The 23816-nt window shown below is 41.0% G+C and overlaps 2 protein-coding genes across 2 annotated transcripts in view; both read left to right on the top strand.

Annotated features, from left to right (window-relative positions):
- Positions 1-9999, top strand: part of LOC126403190 (voltage-dependent L-type calcium channel subunit beta-4-like) — a 30692-nt gene extending 20693 nt beyond the window's left edge. Inside the window, exons 8-14 of the mRNA XM_050065706.1 lie at positions 3973-4031; positions 4260-4360; positions 4528-4679; positions 6162-6257; positions 6367-6537; positions 6629-6676; positions 6784-9999. Coding sequence (XP_049921663.1) covers positions 3973-4031; positions 4260-4360; positions 4528-4679; positions 6162-6257; positions 6367-6537; positions 6629-6658 — 609 coding nt within the window. The 3' untranslated portion in view covers positions 6659-6676; positions 6784-9999. The remainder of the gene's footprint in view (positions 1-3972; positions 4032-4259; positions 4361-4527; positions 4680-6161; positions 6258-6366; positions 6538-6628; positions 6677-6783) is intronic.
- Positions 10000-15815: 5816 nt separating this feature from the next.
- Positions 15816-23816, top strand: part of rnd1b (Rho family GTPase 1b) — a 10530-nt gene continuing 2529 nt past the window's right edge. The window contains exons 1-3 of the mRNA XM_050063890.1: positions 15816-16061; positions 16594-16681; positions 23759-23811. Of these exons, the coding sequence (XP_049919847.1) occupies positions 15942-16061; positions 16594-16681; positions 23759-23811 (261 nt within the window). The 5' untranslated portion in view covers positions 15816-15941. The remainder of the gene's footprint in view (positions 16062-16593; positions 16682-23758; positions 23812-23816) is intronic.

Genomic DNA, 23816 nt, shown 5'->3' with positions numbered 1-23816 from the left:
TATGTCTATTTCCAATGACTCTGCGGATGAATATGTTGAAATGTGAGGCGTGTAATTGAACAGAATGTCTCTGTGCTTCAACATTTTCTCTCTGCCCTGCTCTCTCCTCTGTGACTGCGCAGGCTGTGTGCCAAGCCGGTTGTTTTGTGTGTGTGTGTGTGAAATATTTATGCATCGCTCTAGTGATGTGCTTTGGGGATGCTCCAGTGGTGAACGCCAGCCTGTCTCCCTCTCTCTCTTCCCCTCTCATTCTCCTTTTCCCTGCTTTGTCTCTCTTGTGCATAGTATTATTTTCGGTTGCTCGCCATTGTTCTCTCTCTTGCACTCTTTCCCCCTCTCATTTCTCTTCCTCCATCTCTCTGTTACATCGTAGACGAGCAACACCACTGCGCGCTTCATCCCCTATTCTGAAGGCCATCCATTTTTCAGGACTGTTTGAAAATAGACTGCTTGTCTGCAGTGCACATGCAGACACACACTCTCACACAAACACTCAATCTCTCTCCATGTCATATTTAAAAATCTCCTCCACACATGTTGGAAGACATTTAAATAAACTCTGCGTATGGGTTTTCTCACAAAAGATGCTATTGCTTGCTTAAAAATTCTTAAAATTACATCCACTGTTTCTCCCTCATTGAAAAATCAAAAATCTATGAATATGGCAATATTGTTAATTTAAAAAAATTAAATACTGGAAAAGGGGACGTCTCTTACGTCACAGAGAAATTCATTCTCAGTGTATGGACACTGGACAGTTTAAGTTTCCTCATCACACCCTAATAAGTTTATATATTGGATCATAACTGGCTCCTGACTAGTTGTGATGTCACAAATCCTCCAAGCATAGAGTGCTGCAGGAATCACAGTTTTTTGTAGGCCAACATGGCATCGCCCTGGTTCCCTCATCAAAAGCCTATGGGATTTTCCCATTAGCTTTTGGATTGCAGAACATAAGCTCTGTTGAAAACAAATGTTTGTGATACTCACATGTTTTATAATAATCTTCACAAAAAACACCACTTTTATTATGTTTAAGGCGTAAATGCAACCGCCAGAAATAAAAAGTTATGCTAAAAACAAACAACACTGTGTGCGCATGACTTAACACCGTGCTCGGCATGATGCCTTTTTAAGACAAGTAAAGCCTTCACAATTTGTAAGTGAGCTATGTGTTGGCATTTTTTATGTCATAAAACAAAATGTGAAAATCCCTTAAAGGAGCTATATGTAAGAAATCTAAAGCAAATAGTCGTAAAATCATCCTAATATGTCACAGAGACTAAGGAATAATGTTCATATAACATACTGATCTCACCGACAATAGTACAGCCAGAATATTCGCATTTTAAAAAAAAATTTACAGTCCGCAAATCATGTTTATGTTTTGAATTTGTGTTTTGGCCTGTTGCGCCACCCACCGCCGTCTACCAGTCACGCAGTCAGTAGAGTCTCAGCATCAGTTAAAGTTACGACTGAGCTACAGCAGCACGGCAAGCAGCATTAGCAGTGTCCCAGTACACAGCATTAGCAGTCTCCTCAGCTGTATCCCGGCAGCAGCGTTAGCAGCAGAGAAGCCGGACTTGCTCAAACGGTCCACTGGAAAACTGAAGATCAAGGACGCGGTGACGCGGCCCTGCCACAGCAGCCGCCCGTGGGCAAACAAATCAGTCTCCAGCGTGCCGCTGTCCAGCAACCTCGAATCTGTAGGGGAGGGGGGGCAGTATTTTGAATTTGAGTGCAGTAACCGTTTTGGCCACATTCTTACATACAGCACCTTTAAGCTTGTGTTAACCACCTTATTTCAAGCATCAAACCAAAAACCCATTCAAAAAGCTGGTTGACTTCAAGACAAGGGAAATGGTAGTGCTAAAGTGTTAACTCATTTCTGGGGTTTAGAACTCACTCTGCATGCATACTCTTATCATGATGGCCCACCGGCAGATGGAGATATGAAATAGAATGCTTTCCACTGTATGTAATATTTATTCATTTTACAAATGAAGAAAAAGCATGTTGGCAGATTCTAATAGTTCATTTTAAAGCCAATATCTGCCAATACCTATGACGTGCCGATATTATCGTGCATCCCTGCTCTATATCTATAAAAAAAGGGGATACAAAGACACTTTTCCCCCGTCAGCAGGTGAACCTAAAAACAGTCTTCTTGTGTCAAACTCTGTACAGTGAAGCTCAAACATCCAAGTAAAGTAAGAATAAAACAAGCACATTTTTGAGAAGGACTTTAATGGGACTCATTTCTATCTGCGCTGACCGTCTTTAACACCCTCTTTCTTCATGAGGAATGTAACTGTTTTAATAGCGAAAAAATGTTATAACTTTTTTGTGTCCTATTACAGTATATTTAGAATGATTGTGTGCTAGCTATATGATGCTGCCATTTTGGCCTTTGGTCTTTCTTGTGAAATAGATAATATTAATCCCATAAAGACTAGCTCTGTCTAACACCTAACACTTCCCTTTTATTGGGGTGGCTGTGGCTCAGGAGGTAGAGCAGGTCGTCCACTAATCACAAAATCTGACTCTTCCAGTCTGCATGTTAAAGTATCTTAGGCAAGACACTGAAACCATAAATTACTCCCGATGGCTGGGTTGTTGGTGTGTAAATGACTGAATGTTTACTGTAACTGTGTAGCAGGTGGCATCCTGTATGATAGCACTGATCACCAGTGCATGAACGTGTGTGTAAATGAGTAAATGTGACAAGTAGTGTTAAAGCGCTTTTAGTAGGTAAAAGATGCTATACAGTGCAGGTCCATTTACCTATTTACCATTACCACTTTAAGTCTCCATATTTAGTATATACAAACTGTATATAAACATTCAATAAATGCACATTAATGCACAATGTGGAAGCACATTTCTGCCAGTTTAATGAAAAAAAGATCCCGTGTCTCAAAATAATGAGAATTGTTTTTCAAAATAATGACTTAGTATTTCAAAATAATGACTTGTACTTGTGTGTATATGTATATATGTACATGCAGTATGTATGTGTATACATATGCGTGTGTGTGTGTGTGTGTGTGTGAGTATATGCATATATAAATAAGAAAAGAGTAATGTAAAAGGAAGAGGGAGATAAATAACTATTATTAATATTTTATGGAGAAGGGGCGGGATTAAATAAGTTGTACTTCTTCCCACCCCTTTTCGGACATGTAAGTGAAATTATTGTGCTGTTTTCTTTTTCTAAAATTGTCCTGATTGTCCATTTTTGTATTATTATTTCTGTTTTACGTTATATCATTTGCATGTTCGGAATAAAAATCACTACTACTACTACTTATCTCTACATAATGACCCAAGATTTCAAAATAATTACTTAGTATCTCAAAATAAGGACTTTGTATTTCAAAATAATGAGAAACTTTTTTTTCCAATAATAACTTAGAATCTCAAAATAATGGCTTAGTATTTCAAAATAGTAACTTATTTCAAATGAATGACTTTGTATTTTTAAAATAATGAATTAGGCTATCTCAAAATAAGAATTTTGTGTCACAGCATACAGTAGTGAGAAACTCTCAAAATTATGAAAAACTTTCTCAGCATATTGACTAAATATCTCAAAACAAGGAGAAATTATACGTCATATGTCATAATAATGAAATATATTTGAGATAGTCATTATTTCAGCAAAGTTTCTCATTATGACTTACAGGCTCTTTCATTTTATCACATAGGCAGAAATGGGCTTCCATATTTAGCAGGTAAAAGTAGGTAATTAAAGAATAATATGTGAACTATAACTCTTCTTGTGAGCACCCATAAGTGGAGTCTGATGTAGTGCTTTTGAATGTTAAATAAGGGAATTAACACTAAAGTGTGACCAAAATCAAAAGTGAGTGAGAAATATAATTAATACTGTCGGGCTAAGTGTGTGTGCATAGGTATATATTCATACTAATAACTTCTCTCCACTCTCCTTTCCACCTATTTGTCACCTAGGTAACTGACATGATGCAGAAAGCCTTGTTTGACTTCCTGAAGCACAGATTTGATGGCAGGTGGGTACGGTTGTCTATGTGGCTCTCCTTACAGCTGCAGCTCAGCGTACAGTGACACTGTGACCGAGCTCCAGAGCTGTTCCTGGGATTCTAGCTATCAAGTTTCATAGTCGATAGGACACATGGTGGTGATGATTTATTTTTAGCTGCAAGAGAGTACAAGTTCGTCTCATCCTTTGAAATGCTGAACAGTTGTGGATGTGATGTGACGAGACGCTTCTTCTGTAGGATCTCTATTACACGGGTGACTGCTGATCTGTCACTGGCGAAGCGCTCGGTGCTGAACAAGAAGGCCATAATGGAGAGATCGAACACGCGCTCCAGTCTGGGTGAGTGATGAGAAACTTGTCTTTGATCTTTTTTAGCTAAATAAAGACTAATACCTGCTAAGAATAGATGCCTCCTCTCTCTTTAATGTTAAGTCTGTGAGAAACTCAAGTAACCGATGTTGCTGGTGTCTCATACAACTGCCCGTCTTTCTTTGGTTTGCTGACAGCTGAGGTCCAGAGTGAGATAGAGAGGATCTTTGAGCTGGCCAAGTCTCTCCAGCTGGTCGTCCTGGACGCAGACACCATCAATCACCCAGCACAGCTCCTCAAAACTTCTCTGGCTCCCATCATCGTCTACGTCAAAGTCTCCTCTCCTAAAGTAGAGCACAACCCACAAAAACTTCACAAAGAGATGCTAGCCTGTATAGTTGCTGATTATTGAAGGGACAGATCAAACATATTTTTCCTCTAACCTGTAGTGCTGTTTATTAGTCTAGATTGTTTTGGTGTGAGTTGCTGAGTGTTGGAGATATCAGCCATAGAGATGTCTGCTTTTTCTCTAATACAGTGGAATTAGATGGCACTCAGCTTGTGGTGCTCAAAGCACCAAAAATACATTTGAAAAACTCAACAGCAGTGTCTCTTACCAGAAATCATGACCCAGTTACTCAAGATAATCCGCAGACCTTGTTGTGAGCAGTTTCATGTAGGAACTATTTCTTTCTACCAAACTACACCAACCAACTGTATCACCGGCTTTGAGCACCACATCAGTGCCATCTAGTTCCCTCATATTCAAGAGAAGGCAGACATCTCTACAGCTGATATCTCCAACACTCAGCAACTTACACCAAAACAATCTAGACTGATAAATAGCACTACAGGTTAGAGAAAAAAAAATGCATATTTTGCTTTTGGGGTGAACTGTCCCTTTAAAGATAGGGCTAAAATAGTGAAATAATGAATTAGTTAATCAACAGAAATGTACAAATAAAAAGAAACTGATCACTAATAAATCATTTTGATTGTTTTTTTCAAGTAAAAAAAATCATACATTTGCTGATTCCAGCTTCTCCGATGTGAGGATTTGCTGTTTCTCTGTTTTATGTCACTTAAACTGAATATATTTTGGTTTTGGACTCCTGGTCAGACAAAATAAGATTTTATCCATCTCGCTACCCCTGTAAGTTCCCCAGCGAAAATGCACAGATTCAGCACCAACATGTGCCTATGGCTGCCTGGCTCCTCCAGCACATCTCTCCCAGTCCACTCAGTTTTAAACCAAAAACTCAGGCAGTGTCCTTTTCTTTGGTCTAGGCTGCAGCCCTCCGAGGGCCAGCACACTACTGCATGAAAAGGGAGAGGTGTAATCAGAACAAACCAGCAGCAGCTGTGTCAATCAGCTCACCTGGTGCTACTCTCATGAGCCATCCCCTCACACCTCTCCCCTGCAGCTGACTACTAACCACACCCACCTCCACAAAGATATCTGAAGATGTCACTTTGGACTGCACCTGGACATTTAACAGATTTAATAATTAATCAGTATTGAAAATAATCATTTTATGTCGTCCTGCTCACCATGAATTTCCAGACAGGAGGGATTTTTTGTTTGTTTTTTCTCATGATGACGCAGTGCTGCTCTTTGACCACCCAGGTTAGAAAGGGCTTGGAATCCTCTCCAAATTCAAAGGAGGTTGAAAGAAGGAAGACTTCATTCAGATTTCAAATCATTAGCCATGACGCACTCACTTGATATGACTAAATAAACAAAGAAAATAATGACAGAAATTTGATAACTTTCATTACCTGGATTTTTTTTTTACTGTCTGACTCTCTCTGTCTCTGGCTCATCTCACAGGTCCTTCAGAGGCTGATCAAATCTAGAGGGAAGTCACAAAGCAAACACCTCAATGTCCAGATGATGGCAGGGGACAAGCTAGCACAGTGTCCACCTGTATGTCACTTAGCCTAAAACTTTATAATTACATAACGCTATATGCTCAGAAAAAGCTTCACACAGTGATCTGTTATGGACACTCATATTTCTATCTTTGACTCATCAGGAAATGTTTGATGTCATCCTGGATGAGAATCAGCTGGAGGATGCATGCGAGCATCTTGCAGAGTACCTGGATATCTACTGGCGTGCTACGCATCTCCCCTGTTCTGCCCCTGTTAACCCCTTACTGGACCAAAGCGTGATCACCCCACCCTCAGCTAACTCCAGCCAACAGGTAAGACAAACACACAACTGATGTTTGATTTATTAATATTTTGGCTGTGTTATTAATCACAACTTTTCTGCCTCCTGTGTTCGTTCACTAGTTTTCTGAGACTCAAGAGTTGATAGAATGATCACTACCAGAGACAAAGGTGAGAGGGAATTTGTTTCTCTTACTTATTTTGGTGAGCATTGGTCCTTTGCTGCAGGTTTCTGGTGCTGTTTTCCCCCTTGAAATGTTCCCTCTGTCCCTCTGCAGGAAGCCTGTGCTGTCGGCTGGGGTCAGACTAGGAGGTCATAGAGCACAGGGACCAGGGCGCCACCAGGGGGCAGCAGCAGCCCTCATCTCTCCAAAACCAGCCACCACCTTCTCTGGCCTACACCCAGACTGAAGAGGAGAACAAGAGCAGAGTCCCTTGCGAGAGAGAAAGAGCAGGAGGCTGGTGAGCTGGAGGAAGAGGAGACACGAAAGCAGGGAGAGGAGCAGGAGGAGGAGGGAGATTCGGAAGAGGAGCCTCCACCTCACTGCTGCCCCCTTGGGAAGAGCTCCCTGCCCCCACCTCCACGCGACAACTCAGGGCCGCTTTCTACAGCTGCACGCCTACTGGTAACAAAAACCAGTACAGCAGTGCAGTCACTGCACGCCACCTTCCCTCACCCTCCCTCCCAACCTGACCTTGTCCCCAGCTCCCTGCTTTCACACAGGAAGTCACACCCCCCTCCTGGCAGAGCTGAGCCAGCCCATGTGTGATCAGACACCCAGGGGTGGCCGTCCAAGACACACATAGGCTAACTCAGCTCACGTTGTAGGCAAATTAAACACCTGTGAAGGCAGAGTATGTTAGCATACAGAACTGTAGCATAGCAATGCTATCAGTATAACACACAAAACAAACATGAGTAGCTTCCCATCATAGGGTTCCCAGGGTTTCCTCTCTGATACACCTGGCTTCCCCCTCTGGCCAAAGAGTGCAGAGAGCGACAGAAACCCAAGTCCGTATGTCCTCCATCTCCACAGCTCTCTGTGAGCTGAGATTCCAGTTTAACCAAATGTTTCCTCAAAGGCACAATCGTTGAGCAGAGTCAACATGGTCTCACCTGTGTTGACAACGTTCCTCTTCCTTTAGCACTTGCGTTCTCTTTTTGTTTATCAAGTAGCCTTTATTTCCTTTTATTTATTTATTTTTTACAGTAGCTATCTATACTACTATCTATGATTCATATCTTGGCTCTTAGTAAAGCTGATCACATATCTGTAACGCAACAGTGATGCAAAACTCATGCATGACAAGCACATACTTGCACATCAACAGTCTATATGCATCTTCTGTCACAGCTGTGAATGTATAAAAGCTGGTCCATTGTCTTAGCGAGGATAATTTACAATAACTGTGGTTTGTTTGAAAATATTTGGTGGTAAATCCCATCACCTAAATGCAATTCAGTATTAACCAAAAAGTGTGGCTGTTGTCAAATATGATTTTTTTATTTTATACTAAAAAAATTAATTAAAATTCGTTCCAGACGTCATGAAATTCAGCCTCAGGCTTTCAGTTTTGGCACACTTGGTATTTATTAGCTGTTTCACATCAAACTGCTTCTGTTTTTAAAGTAAAACTTAAAGCCTGAGACCGAAAAAATGACTTTGTCCTTTTTAGGAGAAACCATACTTTTCAAAACAGATGTTGCACAAACTGCCATTGGCTGTTAATCATATTAAGGAGAACAAAATGATAAATTGTGAGAGATTCAACAGGTGGACTTGAAAACACCTCATCAAGTAGATTTACTGTCAAATTTCCAAAGACAATAGACGCATAGGTTAATAACACAGTTAACTGTTACCTCAGCATGTGTGCTGAATGTAATTCTCGGTGATGTTAGCACTAAAGTACGCACATCAACAGCAGTCAGGAAAATCTGCATTTTTTGTTTTGTTTTAACACATCAGTGATGTAATTTACATTTCACACTTCACTGCTGCTCAGTGGTGAAGTGGTGACTGGAGAGGTGGGTGGACTATAGACATCAATGGAGCTTCAGAATGAAGTGAAAAAGGAGTTGCATTCACCCTCCACTACACCACTGTGCGAAGAGAAGACTATATTTCCACTGAAGAGACATCAACAGATTGCGAAGGGTCACTTCCTAATAAGCCCAGTAAATTATCTAATTACCTTTCGGCACTAACGGCTAAATTCAGCATGTGTACAGCAGGCCTATGAGTATATGGAGGGTGACCTCTGGTGGTGTAGTTATGTTACACTTATATCCACCACTGCTTATTTCTCTGCCCGTTGCAAACAAGACATTTAATAAGCATCCACATTCACTAGTTATATATACAACTTCCAGTCGTAGGACTTATTAAATGTCTTTGTTGCAAATACCAAAAACTTCCAAACTTCACATGGCCACCCACCGTCTCTTCTGTGTTAATTTAATCATCTACTGGCCTCCATATCGTACAGTACTCACAAAAACGAATGCATCTTAACTGAGATTCTCTACATTCATGCATCTGCTTTTACCATATAAACTATAGACTTCAGCTGACATACCACACATGTAAATAATCTAATGTATGTGCATGACATGTTGTATTCCTGTTTCATCAGAAGGGCTTTTTAGGACCATCCTCACATGAGCCATTCACTCTTCAGAGTACATAATCAGTCACATATATCAAGGCTTAATTGTACATACTGTATATTCAATATGCAGATATTATTATTATTATTATTATTATTATCAAATTGCACAGAAACAATAAATGCTGACAGGAAGTAGAAGGGTTTTAGTCACAGTACACAACTCTATACTCAATGCCTCAGAAAGCATGTGTTTATCTGTATGTTCCTCTCGTTTTAGAATGATGCACTGCAGTTATTTAGGACCACCGTAAAGTTTGCTTACACCGACACCCACATTCATTTCTGAAGGACCAGGTTTGAGATACATAACTTCTACTTGACGAAACACAGAGAGCACAGTACCTTCTTTCGATAATAAAAAATACAGATTTCAACTCCTTCTATTTGCTTAATTTTTATTGCAGGAAATTTCTACAAAAAGTGAATTATTCTTTGGACGTCCAAAGCACAATTTTTTACAATTATCATTTCCTATTGCGTTTCACTTGCCTAAATTCTGTATGCAATACAAAGTCTAGCACTGACGAGACACTAGCTGAGACTATCAAGGTATCTCCTCAGTTATGATGGGGTATAATTGCACTACTATCATTTATATGTCTGCTTTACGATGCAATAAATGCACTAAACGTTATGCTGTACCCACCTCCAATACCGAACAAGTTGTCTGGTCTGATGATGATGTCAACATTTCACGTGGTTTCTGACAAGTCGACGGGATAAATGATATCCAACAGTGTCTGATGATGATGTGTACAGGGTGCATTTGTCTATAGCACATTTGAAAGAGGGGGTGAATAAAACACAAACAACATTTAAGTAACATTTTTTGTCTGTGGTGTTTTTATTTCTCCTCTGTGACTCCTAACACCACCAGCAGAGGGCAGAAGTGGCCTGTCTGTAGTTTCAGGTTGTGTGGTGATGTGAAGTAATCAGCTCAATGTAAATCAGACATGCCATACAGTGATTATTTCTCTCTTTTTGAAACTGCTATTTAAAGGGCCAGTTCACCATAATAACAACACAACCATATTTGTCACTTTGCAGATAGTTTTGGTTTTATCTGGTCAGAGTTTGTGATATATGTCTCTGAGATTTCTACCCACCCAAACTTCACTGTGAACATTTTCATTAAAACTACAACTACCAAAAAACATCAGTATAAATCCTGCACAACAAAGCAGTGTTGCCACATTACTGGTATTTCAAACCACGACACAATACCTGACAGTTTATAGATCATTAGTAGCATTTTAACATCTTATTCCACTGTATTTGTCTGCAGATGTTTAGCAGATTATCTATAAAGTATGTGTGATAATTCATGAATATACTTACATATTCTCAGAATTATTCAGCTGAACTCTATACTCTATATATTTAAACTCTATACTCTCTAGATTAACATCTACAGACAAAGCGAAACATTTGAATTGTTGAATCTCAACCAATAAGCTGTTAAAATGTCACAAATACTCTGTAAACTAGCTGTAGGTGGACTGTTCAAATAAAGTGCTACCCAATACCCTGAAAAATATCAATGTTCAAAACCATTTTTGACCATAGGGAATGTTTGGTCATTGTTAGAATGACCACAGTAAATCTTAACAGTAAGGGGAGCAAGAAAGTGCTGCTGGTACTGTAGTGGTGTATCGATACTGCAGAAAATGTATATTTAAAAAAAAATAAATAAATCAAATATTCAGAATCAGTATGTATGTCACTAAATCAAATCATCATATTTAATTCATCATATTTATTTTAACACTACAGTGAAATACCTGGATTGTCTGAGAGTAGCTGTGACATTATCGCTCGCAAAACAAACTGCTACAGATTTTTTTAAACATATTTTTTTCAATCCTGCTAATACCACAAATAAAACTCCTTTGACCACCATTATTTTAATTAGAAGAAGTTACATATGTATTTCAAAACCTGGACATGTATTAGCATGGCTAGATACCACTAGATATAAATTAAAACAATCTATATGCAATATATTTTTGTAATTTGGGTGAACTAACCCTTTAAATGTGTCCTGGTAACTGGTTCTACACTGTCTGGACAAAGGTGTATACTACTCTGCTGGTGGTTAGTTCCAATTAAGATAAATCTCAGTGCAACAGCATGCCATGCAATCATATTTTAGACATTAGCATGTTTGCAGGTTTGTGGCAACACTTAAGAGAGGTCACTTTCCTGTTTTAACATGACAGAGCCCTTTGTAGAAGAAGTGTAGAAGAACTTGAGTGGTCTGCACAGAGCCTGGCCTGACCTCACTATTCGGATGAATTGGACCCAGGCCTTATCACTCAGCGTCAGTGCCCAACCTCACTTAAACACACATTAAACATGGCTTAATAGAGAAAATTTCAATCACAAGTACACAAATCAGCTTCACTATAACTTGCAGCATTCACAGACAAAGCACTTGTCTTTTGCTGGACACATTTTCTCCACAAATACGACATGCTAATGTTTTTAGCACAAGCCTATGGCATTTTACATTGAGTAAATTATATGATATGAACTATGATAGTGTAGTCACATTTCTGAGGAGGTGCATGTCAGGCTACAGTGAAAGGTACTGTGTGGGCTCTGTTGACGCAGAGCCCATGCTGTAGGTACGCCGTCTATTCAGCCGAGAAGTATAAACCCACATTAGTCAGCACTGTTGCCACTGTTAGCACTGTCAGCTGCTAGGTGCTGGCTCAGCCCCCTCCAGGTTGAAAACTGTGTGCAGACAATTCCAGCTCAGACTCTGAATCATATATATGCTTAGTATGCTGCGTACAGCTCCTGTGACATTAACATGGGTGTCTGGAGTATCTGACATACGTTTGGCCTTAGCAAAGCCAAGCTGGGATGTTGTTTTGGCTCTGCACAACTGTATCAAATCTATATGATAAGGCGAGGTCAGATATAAGTCAATATGCATGAGAAGTAGGGACCTTTGGCATGTTCTAACTCTCTTTAATCAGTCCACACATGCTTTTTTGATGAGCTACAGTCTGTTCAAATCATTCATAACTGCACCCATGTGCCACTCATTATAATTCCACTTGAGCTCCACTTCCTACAGAGACCCACGATATTCCCACCTCTATCCGCATATGATCATCATTTACCATCTGTCCTGCACTCATAATGCCACGTTTTATTGATAGGCAGCCTGACATTCCCTCTCTGGTTGATCTAACATGAGTTGTTCTAAATTGCTGCTCTCACATGTGAAAGTCATGTTAATCCTGGGTTACAACACCATCTGCTGATGAGTTTGTGGCAGCAAAACAAGGAAGTCTCCCTGTTAACGTTTGTAACCGCCTGAGGATCCAGTGAGAAGGAAAGTGACTCAGCTTTCGCCATGTGTATATTGCTGTCACTCTTTCATTGTGTTGATGGTAATTACCAACGCTGTCACCAAATACATAGAGGTGTGATGCTTTAAGGCGCCAATGCTTTATCCTGCCAGTAGTAACCCCCCCTCCCTGTATCCTCCTACTCATCCTCTAGTGTCAGCCATATTGGAAGGTGTCACTTTATGCCTGATGATTATTCACCGCCACCTGTCTTTCCCTGTCCCATCAGAGGAGCTCTGTGGTGGTTTCACGGACATCCCTGTATCCATTGCAGCTATTTTAGAAGGGTTAGAGAGAGTTCATTGTCTGCAACTTTTCTTCTCAACTGTTTCTATCTTCCTGTATTAAAGTTTCATTCACGACTAATCAGCAGCTTAGCATAAAAATATGAGCCCTGTACATATGAAGCCCAAGCAGGCCCCTTCCCTCTTCAATGCATCCATTGTCACGCCTGTACAAGTCATCAATCAGGTGTTTATAATGCATTAAAGCTGGACAATCTCACATCTCAGTGTATTTCAACCCTTTTTTCTCCACGTTCTGAAATTTCTTTGTGAAGCTTTTACTCTAAACGACAAACAAGGTTTTAGAAAAGTATAGAACATCATTTCTGTCACAGTTTTTAGGTCTCCATTACACTCTGGGAATAAGACAACGTGGAAAGCTGTCTCACTCTGGGCCCCACACCGAGAAAGGATTACTGTGTTCCAAGAAGTAGACCTCACCAAAATCCTGCTTTATTACTGAATTAAAGTGAATAAGTGTTTGCCCAGTTTCTTGGAACCATGGATGTATCCCATGAAAACTTGAAAAAACTTAAAGGCACAATCCATATGTTTACAAAAAGGCTTGAAACCACTGACTGTAAAAAAAAAAATTTGGACGTAACACCCATTGGTTTGTGGACATTTTGAGGACTTGAGCTTGGCATTTTGACCGTCACCATTTTGGATTTTTGGTGCTAGAAGGGATCATACTTGGATGAGAAGGTGAGGCTAACCCTAATGCTAACTGCTAGCTTGGTTAGGACTGCTCATTTACAGTCTATGGTTAACTGTGATTATGCTAATGTTAGTTTTTGCTATTAAAAAAAAAATTAAATCAAAATGCATTCATTGAAAGAGCTGAACATCAGCACTTTTAGTACAACCAAATGCTGACCAATAATTTTTTTAGGCTTTAACTTTCATGAACTAAAAACACACTGAAGTAGCTATGCCTACATGTACGTCTAAAGGCCTTCTCTGTGAATCTGGGGCTATGGTTACGTTACCTAATCAACGTTGTCACATGAATGAATAGGGAAGTTAGCTACAGAGACCAAAACCATTTTTTGTACCACGCTGTAAACATGTTTATTTCTACTGTGAAGTTGGACATTTCAACACAAGGGTCTGTGGGGACTGACTCACTCTTGGAGCCAGCCTCAAGTGGCCATTCGAGGAACTGCAGTTTTGGCATTCTTGCGCTCATGTTTCAGTCCTGGAGGTTGCTGCTTGTTTGAATCTGAACGCTGCTTTAATTATCAGCATGCTAACTATTATAATATTAACTAGCTAACCAAGTTACATATCAATATCAGTCCCTTCTGTAGCAAGCAAGTTGTGTTCATTCCCCTGTATTTTTGAAAGATTTAGCTGCCTTCTTTCTCAAAGCTGTCTTTCTTTTCCCTTTTAGTGCACTGATTTACCTTTTTGAAATTACATAACGGCTTCAGCAGTCTTTGGCACCAGCATCAAAGCTGTTACTGAGGTTTTTCCATCCTACTGCAGGATAAACACTAAAGTAATTTTAAAAACTTAATTTATATAAAATCTAGCCAAACATGAAATTGTATTACAGCAAAGTGCCTCTTTTTTTGCCCTGTGCTGCGTTGTGTTTTTCCACTGATAATAACCATTATTATTTCACAACATTCACTTAAAAGGCAGGTGTAAAAAACACGCTCTTCTCACAGAGAAATACTATGAACAAAGAGAGAATGTGCAGTCTGTCAAATGAAACGGTAACAGCAATACAAAACATTTCCCTTTCCTGCATGCAGACACAACCCCCACAAATCAGAGCTGTGTACGATGACAACAAGACATATTGGGCTGTAAAGCAGAGACAGATCCCAGCATGGGGGGGATGAATGATATGGGCTGTTTATGAACAGAGGCAAATTGCTTTGACCCACTGGGGCAACAACCACGAGGGCTCTGATTGGCAGCAGTAAGTAAATTAGCTAATAGGCTGCCAGACACAGAGGAAGGCGGCTAATTGACTTTTATCTTTTAATTCTCCTTTTCCTAACAATGAGATGCTGTTTCCATACAGTAATAACCTTCAGGGTGTGAAAGTCAGTGTCTGCCTGTGTCTCCAGGGGTTTTACCAGCACAAGTGAGAGGAAGGACCTCTGACCTGACCCTGTGGGCAGCCGATAGCTGGTCACCTATCAGGGGGCTTCACACCAGCCCACTGCATGTTGACATGGTGGTATTACTAACACAAGTCACACCGCCTTTTGATCAGCAGTCACTGAAACAATCTTGAAATGGTACGTATCTGTCCTTTATAGGGCAGTAAGAAATGTTGGATTTAAGAGGAAATTGACCACGTCTGAGAACATCATTGTCAAAATTTTCCAGAGCCAATTATATCACCTTTCCTCACACTAAATCTGAGACAGGGAATTTCAGCCCAGTTGTCAAAGATGGAGAGCAAATTTCAAAAAGACGAATCTGAGCTGTTTAGATAAAATCGTCTTGACTCTGTAGTGCAGATCAAAGCAAACTAATTAGTCCACTGTGGCTTGGTCTATCAGCCCCATTGTCCTCAGCCAGTGCTGTGCTATTGATCCAGCCAGTCAAGTCAATCTAATCAATCAATTTGCAGCAGACCAAGTGACAGCCAGGACCCACAGGTGACAAAGACAAGTCTGCAGTGACCGGCTGCTTTGTGCTGTAATTCATGAGCCCCAGATATTAAAGTTAAAGCAGTTTTAGATTAAATGATTGGAAATTAATTGTTCATAACAATTAATTTAGTTTGCAGGTAAACACGAATTAATATTTGTCCCTTAAAATTAAATCTTGCACAGCATTCTGACTAAAGTATTTTACTAAATCTCTGCTCATAACGCAGCTGTTGTATCATCTTAGACAAAACAACTTGTCTCTGCTCTCTGAGAACAGAGTGCAGTACAGGGATGTTAGAAAGCCTGTGGAATGGAGAGCTCCTATTGGCTGCTGCTCGCTTGTATAAAGAGCCGCAGTGGCAAATTCAATCAGATCAACTGCGAGCATCTTCCGAGAACCAGACACCGGGACGCTCCATCACACTGGGACGATTTTTTTGTGTTGTTCTGCTTCTTGTTTTTACATATTTTGTGCAACAAACACTGGACCATCATTACCACCATGAAGGAAAGGAGAAATACACAGCCGCTCGTGGTGAGATGTAAACTGGTTCTTGTGGGAGACGTTCAATGCGGAAAAACGGCGATGTTGCAAGTCCTGGCGAAGGATTGTTATCCAGAGGTATGCTCTAATGTGGCTCCTGATAGTGAGAAATGAACATAATGTGAATGCACATAAGCTGTTTTGTATTTTTGCTGATATTTACGATGTTAAGTTTGTTCAAATGAGTCAATGTGGCAGAGAGAAAAGCAGTGCGCATGCTGCAGACACTCAGTTTTCATGCGCATTTTCTTTAAAAATCGTCCTCTCTGTGAATTTTGCGTGCATTTACCGTAATACTTTGTGATGCATTTGCTTTTTTATCGCATGATCAGTGGAAATGTAGACTATTCTTTACGCATACATGGATGATTCATGTTATATTTGTCTGTGCAGAATGTTTCTTGCAGCTGCAGTGATTCATGTGATTGATTGATCTGAAATTCCTCCAAACTGAGGGGGAGAAAAATATCTTATTCTCAGTGTTATTATTTGATTAAACCCTCTGTGCGTGTTTGCGTGTTGCTCTAATTAGCCAGATAAATCCCATTACCTGTAGCTGACTGACTGACACCTCCCCACTAATGGCACCATGTTGCTAATTGCTCTCCAGACCTACGTGCCCACGGTATTTGAAAACTACACAGCCTGTCTGGAGCTGGAGGAGCAGCGAGTGGAGCTCAGTCTGTGGGACACTTCAGGTAACTGATCACCTTTTTCCCTCTGTCTGTCTGTCTGGCCTATCATGGCCTGTATTCTGCCTGCAGCACTGAAGGAGAATATTAGGCAATGCGCTGTGAATATAATGAGCATCTATCTCAGCTGAAAGCAGAGCTGCATCTTGGATTTTTTTTTATCTAGATGTTCTTCTTTTAGAGACAAGAAATGTAATTTTCATGACCATTCTCATCTTGGAATAAAGGACACAACGTGAAAGTGGTGTTTGATTACATAAAGGTTAATAGGCAGGCCTAGTACTCTTTGTTTCCATCCATCATTGATGCAGAAATGTGCACTTGTTGAGCTGCAGCTTCTCCATCATCTTCCAAATCTCAATATTGCAGCTGATTTAATTTTTGTTATATCACCTGATGCATTTCTGCATGTGGCAGGAGACAATATTTACAGATCTACAAGTACATGTCTGTGCCCAGTGTGTTTCACTGAAAACTAGGCAGAAAGAGACAGGGATTATTCCGCTTCACTTGTTGTTATTGCTGACTTTGTGCATCATATGTTCATTTACCCTAAGCGTGAAAAAGAGGGTCAATGTGTCAGTGTGGATCTCCCGGGGGATCCGCTGTTAGTCATGTTGACCTGGATACTGTGAACACGGGTCTGCAGCACCTGTTTGATTCCCTTCATGCTCACTGCACAATGGTTCCCCTCTCCATCCTCACCCGTGCCAGATGTATCTGCAGCCTCACTAGGTCACTGCAAGTTGCCTCGTGTGCGCGTGTGTTTTTGCGTGTCTGCGTACAACAAATCCTTTACGTAACAGACCCACTTGTCTGAGATGATGCAGTATTTACTCTGGTCTCCTGGTTTACCCTCCCTCCGTTATCCAAAAGCAGCAACAGGGGGAAAAAAAGTGAGTGTAATTCCCTCCCCAGACCAAATCCTGCTTTTTAATCTCAGACTGTGGACCTTTGGTATGGCCAGCAGGAGTGGGCCTGGTGCCGGGGGATGATGGGCACACAGAGACATCCTGTTGAGCAGGAAGGTTTTCTGGAGCAGACAGACAGGAGGCAGCTCAGAAACTCTGGTGACCTGCATTTGCCTCCATATGCTGCTCTGGGTCACCCACTAGAACAGCATGATGCAGAGGATTAAGACTCTGAATAGGTCCACTGGGCCACCCCTTCTGACCAACCCAATGAGTCTGATATGCTGTCTGTCTGTCTTTCTTACTTTGTTTCTTTCTTCATCCTGTCACTTTCTGTTCCCATTTACACTTTTGTCCTTCACATATTTAATTGTTTCAACTCTTTTCATCCCTCTGTTGACTCCTTTCTTTGTTGCTTCCTCGTTATCCACGCACAATCCAAAACTGCACCAGTTAGTTTCTGGCTAATTTGCATTACAAGGAACAATAAACACACCCAATAACAAACACATGCCATGCAATACAGCAAGGGTTGCAACAGTGTGAGATTTACACAGTGAAACAACCATCTCAGAAAATATACTGGTGTCCATTATCACAGTATGTAGTAGTGCACATTTATTTTTTAATATATGTTGCAATGAGTCTTAAAGGAAAGAAAACAGAGGGTTTTTTTGGTTGAACAAACCCATTCATGTATTGACACTTGAAACCATTTTTATGGAAGTATGTGTAAATAGTCTGCATTTTGTATATAGTATGATAACCTTCAATTTTCATACCACAGTATACCATGAAACCGGTGCACCACTGCAACCCTGAATACAGACACAATAATGTATGTAGTACACATGTCTTTCAGACAGTTGAAATTACTGGATTAAATCAGCCACGAAAGGCATCACAGAGTTATTAATGGTGATGTAAATATTTTTATTTGCCACCAGCTTTAGGTTTGATTTAAAGACCACATTCTCACTCTCTTGTTCCACTGAGAGGAAAACTTACGTCACCCCTCCCCCACATCATTTGTTATGGACGACTCTCATGTATCTCATGTCAGGCTCCCGGTGATGGACGATAGGCACCGGTGCTATTTGTTGGTCACACTGTACTGTTTCTTCTTCCTACTGTAATTTGCTCTAATTGCGTGGAGTTGTGCCGCTGCGGCCCCACCACACTGAGAGGGTCTCCTCATTATCCCAACTCCCCTTCATTGATTGGACTGACCTCATCACCGGCTCCACATGGCAGGCAGCTCCTTCTCCCAGCCCCGCCATGGATTTACAGACCAAAATCAATCCACCGGTTTTAATCAGCCCGGTCCGATTGGACATGCAGGGGAGGAGAGAAAGAGGGGAAGGCGAACAGTGTCCAGTGGCTGTAACTCATGAATAGTGGATAATGAATCTCGTTATGGTGTTAGTGGGTAATTTATTTCAGGTTGAATGGTCTTGCTGATAAAGCCTTTGAGTTTTAGAAGAAACTGTATATATATAATCATTTCATCAAATGATTAATGAACAGGATTGATATGTAATGAACCCAATATCCATTTGAGCTGATGAAACAATCTGTATGACTGTAAAAGAGAGGCACTGTTAATAGACAATAATCACGTTAATGGATATATGTCAGTCGTTTTCTAACAGCCACTCAGCTGTAAGTCATTTTCAGGGCTCAGTCTGTTTGAGGGCTGCAACTAAAGATTATTTTAACTATTGATCCAATAGTTGATGAATAGTTTGATCTATAAATCATCAGAGAGTAGAGAAAAGTAGCAATTTGATTGTTTTATCTGACCAACAGTCTGCACAATCATAGGTGGAGATTTTTTGGGGGGGGACACAGTGGGCACATCACCATAAATATTTAGAACATGTGCATTTGTGTGTCCCCCCTACCCCCAGTCAAAGCATGAAAGTAACAGATGGCTTTATTTGGACAAAATGAAAGACATTTATATGATAAATTGATGCAGAAAAGGCACAAATTGGTGCGTAAAAATGCACCAGAATGCTGGGAATTAGGTGTTTAACACTCTAAATTTTCTGGCAGAGGACCCCTAAACCCACACTCTTGCACACAATATCCGATTTACAATGATGTCAACACAAATAAAGCAGGAAATCCTCACATTTTGTAGGCAGGAACCATCCAGTGTTTGGTATGTTTCATAATAATTGACTCCGATGAAAAACCACAGCATCAAATCTCTTAACTGAGTAATTGTTGCAATACTACATCAGTTTTTGATTAAAATAAAGATTAAGGAATGTAACTGAAACAGGCTAGAAATTAGAAATTATCCAAGAAATTACGTTTGTATACAACTAATTTGAAACAGCAAACCAATGCCGAGCAAATTATGTTTTCTATCAACATAATTAGGAAATGTTTTAATGTATCTGTCAGGTTGCAAAAATGTTAATACTGAACGTATTAGCAAAATGATCACTGAAAACATATTTCAGTTGTTTCCCCAGCACAAAAGGCAATCTTGCAAGACAGTACCCAGTCGTAGTGACTACAGCATTTTATTTTTAATGCCTTTTTATTAGAATGTAACCCACATCACAATCTTTTCCTAACCTTGCGTAAAGTGCATTTGTTGCCTTAACCTAAGACAGGACTCTGGACATGGTGTCAAAGTCCTGCACTGTATACGCCCACCATCCTCCACAACCTCCTTCTGAAGCCTACGCAGTGTAAGAATGTAGTGTTTAGTTATCTGAGAGAAACTTTGTCTCTGAACATACACAGGGTTGACAGTTTTTACCTCAGAGGCTCTGGCTATGACGCTGTGAAAGCTTGTAAGCAGAAAACACTTTTAATTGAATGCACATCAAGGCTTTGGTTTAAATTTTTTAAACCATCTGCTGTTTGAGTCAACTTCCAAAATCCAGAGTGTGATGAGCTTTGACAGTGTCAAGTTACAAAGTAAAGCTTGTTAACAGCTCAGACGTGGTGATGTTCAGGAACAAAGAGCCGTCCTCTCTCTCCCTGCAGGGGTCTTCAGCTCTGATTCTGACTGGCTCTGGCATGTGAAGCCAAGGAACAACTGTCTGATGCAATGTAGTGTGTTTTTTGGCCTGGCTGTGAAGTCCGTAGTTATCAGCTGCAGCAGCAGCAGCAGCAGCAGCAGCTCCCAGTCGGCTAAGTGTGGGTGGAGGGGCAGGGCTACTCTCATCCCCAAATCTGTGAGTCATCCCATCACTGGATCATTAATCTGTCTGACCCCTGCATTCTCACTGTAGGAGAGGAGTGTGCTAATGATGAAGACGGGCTACATCGCTCAGTTGATTTAGCACACATGCACAAAAATACACTCACAGTCTTACTCCCATACACTTGGAAAAAACAGATCCTCCCCTCCCCCACCTGTATGCTCCACCACAAGGCCCGTCGTCTCGGCCTGCAAAGCCTACTCCTGCTCTGGCCCAATTTTCACCTCGACACATAGCTCTGGGCACCGCACCATCAAGACGGATGGAGCTGAGCTCAGCCGCAGGAATTTGGTTATGCTCTTTTCTTTTCCCTCCATTCCCCAGTTAGTGAGCCTCACTCTCCATGTTTCATGCCTCAGAAACTCTCCATCTGTTGTCGAGGCATGCTGTTGAGAAAAAAGAAGAAAGGGAACATTTGGAGCATGCTTGGGCTCTGCATGTGTATTGATCTACCCAAGCCATTCTTTGGGTTGTCGCAATGGAGGGAAGGAGGGAAGAGACAGAGACTGGTACTCTGTGATATCAGACTGCAGGGGGTGAAGGATTAATGGCATAGGAGAGCTCTTTGTGATCTCCCTCAGTAGGCTACACTCCTGCTTTCCCTCTTCTCTTCCTCCTGGCTTTTTCCTGCCACAATAGACTCAGCTATTTCTTCCAGGATTAGAAACTGGGTCCTGGAGTGTCGGGAGAGTGCTGCCAAGGCTGCTACTGTACCCAAACAGTACACTGTGGAGCTTCAAATACTAATATTTACACATTCATACCATTTTTTATTTAATTCCTTTGAAGATAGGATAAATACACCCACTGAACCATGAATCCTTTGTCCAAAATAAATGATAAAATCGATTTCTGTGGAGAAAAAAACATCCTAGACGTCCCTTCCATCTCCCCTCCCTCTTGACAGGGTAACTAATTTGTCAGCTTTAATTGCAAAGGCTCTTGGACCCCCTGTGCAGCTTTCCATTGATTGCTGCATTTAGATCAGTGGCCATTTAATGCAAAATCACACCCAGGTTCCCGGCTCTGTGATAACCCCTTGAGGGAGATTGAAAAGATTTATAAAGCGCCCTGCCCCCCTGACTCAACCTATGAGACACCTCAGAGTCACCCCACACACACTCACACACACACTCACACTCACACACACATACACATACACAGACTCATCATCCTAGTGGTGCTAATTGCTCTGATTTTAATGTGTGTCAATTTTCACAGTCAGCTAACGCAAAGTTGTCTCACAGATGAGCGTGGCTTTCCTGCTCCAGCCCTAGGTGTAAATAGTGTTTGGGCAATAATGTCATTTGCATTCTTAAGGTGGCGACGTCTGTCCTCTTTGTACAAACACAGCAAGTCATTTGCTTTAATCTGAATGTTTCAGTTAATTCGCTACTTAAGAGTAGAACAAAGTCGTTTTTCTATCCAAAGGCACAGAACCCCAGTTTTAATACAACAAGCGTGTCCCTTTGTTCCTTTGCTGCGATGTTTACTTTCTTCAGGACATTGAGCCCTGAGGAATTTCATCGCAGCTTGTCATTATTCCACTCACAGCGCCCGGCAGCTGGCAAATTCAGTTTTACCCTTTGATAATGTGGAAAAATCATTAAGTATTCATGAAACTGATCTTTATGCACACATCCATGTTGCGTGTGCTTTTTCATATGTTTTCGTCTGATGCATTGTTTTTCCACGCTGTAAATCAATTAGGATGGTTGTGTAATATCTAATGAGTGATTACACAGCCTGCTTTTGTTTTCTGTAGCTATAAGAGGAACGCCGAATCCCTTTTGGGATTCACACCGAGCCTAAAGTAAACACGTTAATCCCATTGAGCTGCTCCTCTTCTGTTTCATCTGATCACAGACCTGAGGTTGCTGCCAAATTTAAATACTGAGTTTGTGTGTCGTAATAAGGTGTGGTGTTACCATGTGGATGAATGTCTGTGGTCCCCAACTCTGTTGCAGAGCGGAGGAATGTCCCCAACAGTAGGTGGGTGGGCAGTTTGCGGTGTAAAATGATTGATTGGCAGTTAAAGCGAGCCTTTATGGAGAGGTGGGAGGAATGCCTGATGTAGATGGTGGATTCCAAGGCTGTTGCTGTGGTAACAGAGGGACTGGAGGTATTGCGCGCAGAGCAGAGGATTTTTTGGGGGGTGGGTGGTTTACTTAAGGATTCTGAGCATGAGTGGGAGCGTCTGCCTGCCCCGAGCCCCACCGTTCCACTTGCGTAATCTACTGCAAGAGAAGATCAATGAGGATTTAGTGCTCGATTGTCATCTTCTCTCCCTCTGAAATGCCAGCAGAGGATATAGGAGCAGGGAAAAGAGCAGTTGCAGGGACAGCAAAGTGAGGCTCAGCAGGAGGAGTGATGCCGATTGCACATAATCCCTGCAGCTGTATTCTCTTGCTCTGCCTCCGCCACTCCGCTGCTCCATCACCCTTTTTGCCCTGACAAACTGCCTGTTGTCACAGCAATCGATTCCTGAAACTATCTCCACTTAAAACGAATAAATCATTGGCTCAAATTATGCACTCTTAAACATTTTTCTAAGCAAATTTAGCCTCAACCCTTGTGCCTGTGATATAAAAATATGCCTTTGAATGTGTGAATCAAACTATCCTTTTCCATCAGACATTCAGGAACAAAAACAACTTACAGAGAAACTTTAAAGCACTACAAAGTATGGAAACTACAAGTGTGTTACCATTTCAGCATGAAAATAACAAAAACACTGAGAACCTTTGTCAGTATTTCAAAAGAATGGACTAGATTCCTTTTAAACGTCACAAATCAGCAATAGTCAGCACTGCGCTCATTCTTCTTTGAGTCCCTGTGATCAAAAGGGGCTGTACTGAAATCACTGATGGCACCTGAAACTTGAAATCAGAAATGCCTTTGTGTGTTTTATCCCCATTTAAATTCTCTGTTTTCTGCTCCTCAAGGTTCTCCATACTACGATAACGTGAGGCCTCTCTGCTACAGTGACTCAGATGCAGTTTT

This window comes from Epinephelus moara, chromosome 16, assembly GCF_006386435.1.
Source record: "Epinephelus moara isolate mb chromosome 16, YSFRI_EMoa_1.0, whole genome shotgun sequence".
Taxonomy (NCBI): domain Eukaryota; kingdom Metazoa; phylum Chordata; class Actinopteri; order Perciformes; family Serranidae; genus Epinephelus; species Epinephelus moara.
This window is presented reverse-complemented; position numbering and strand designations above follow the sequence as displayed.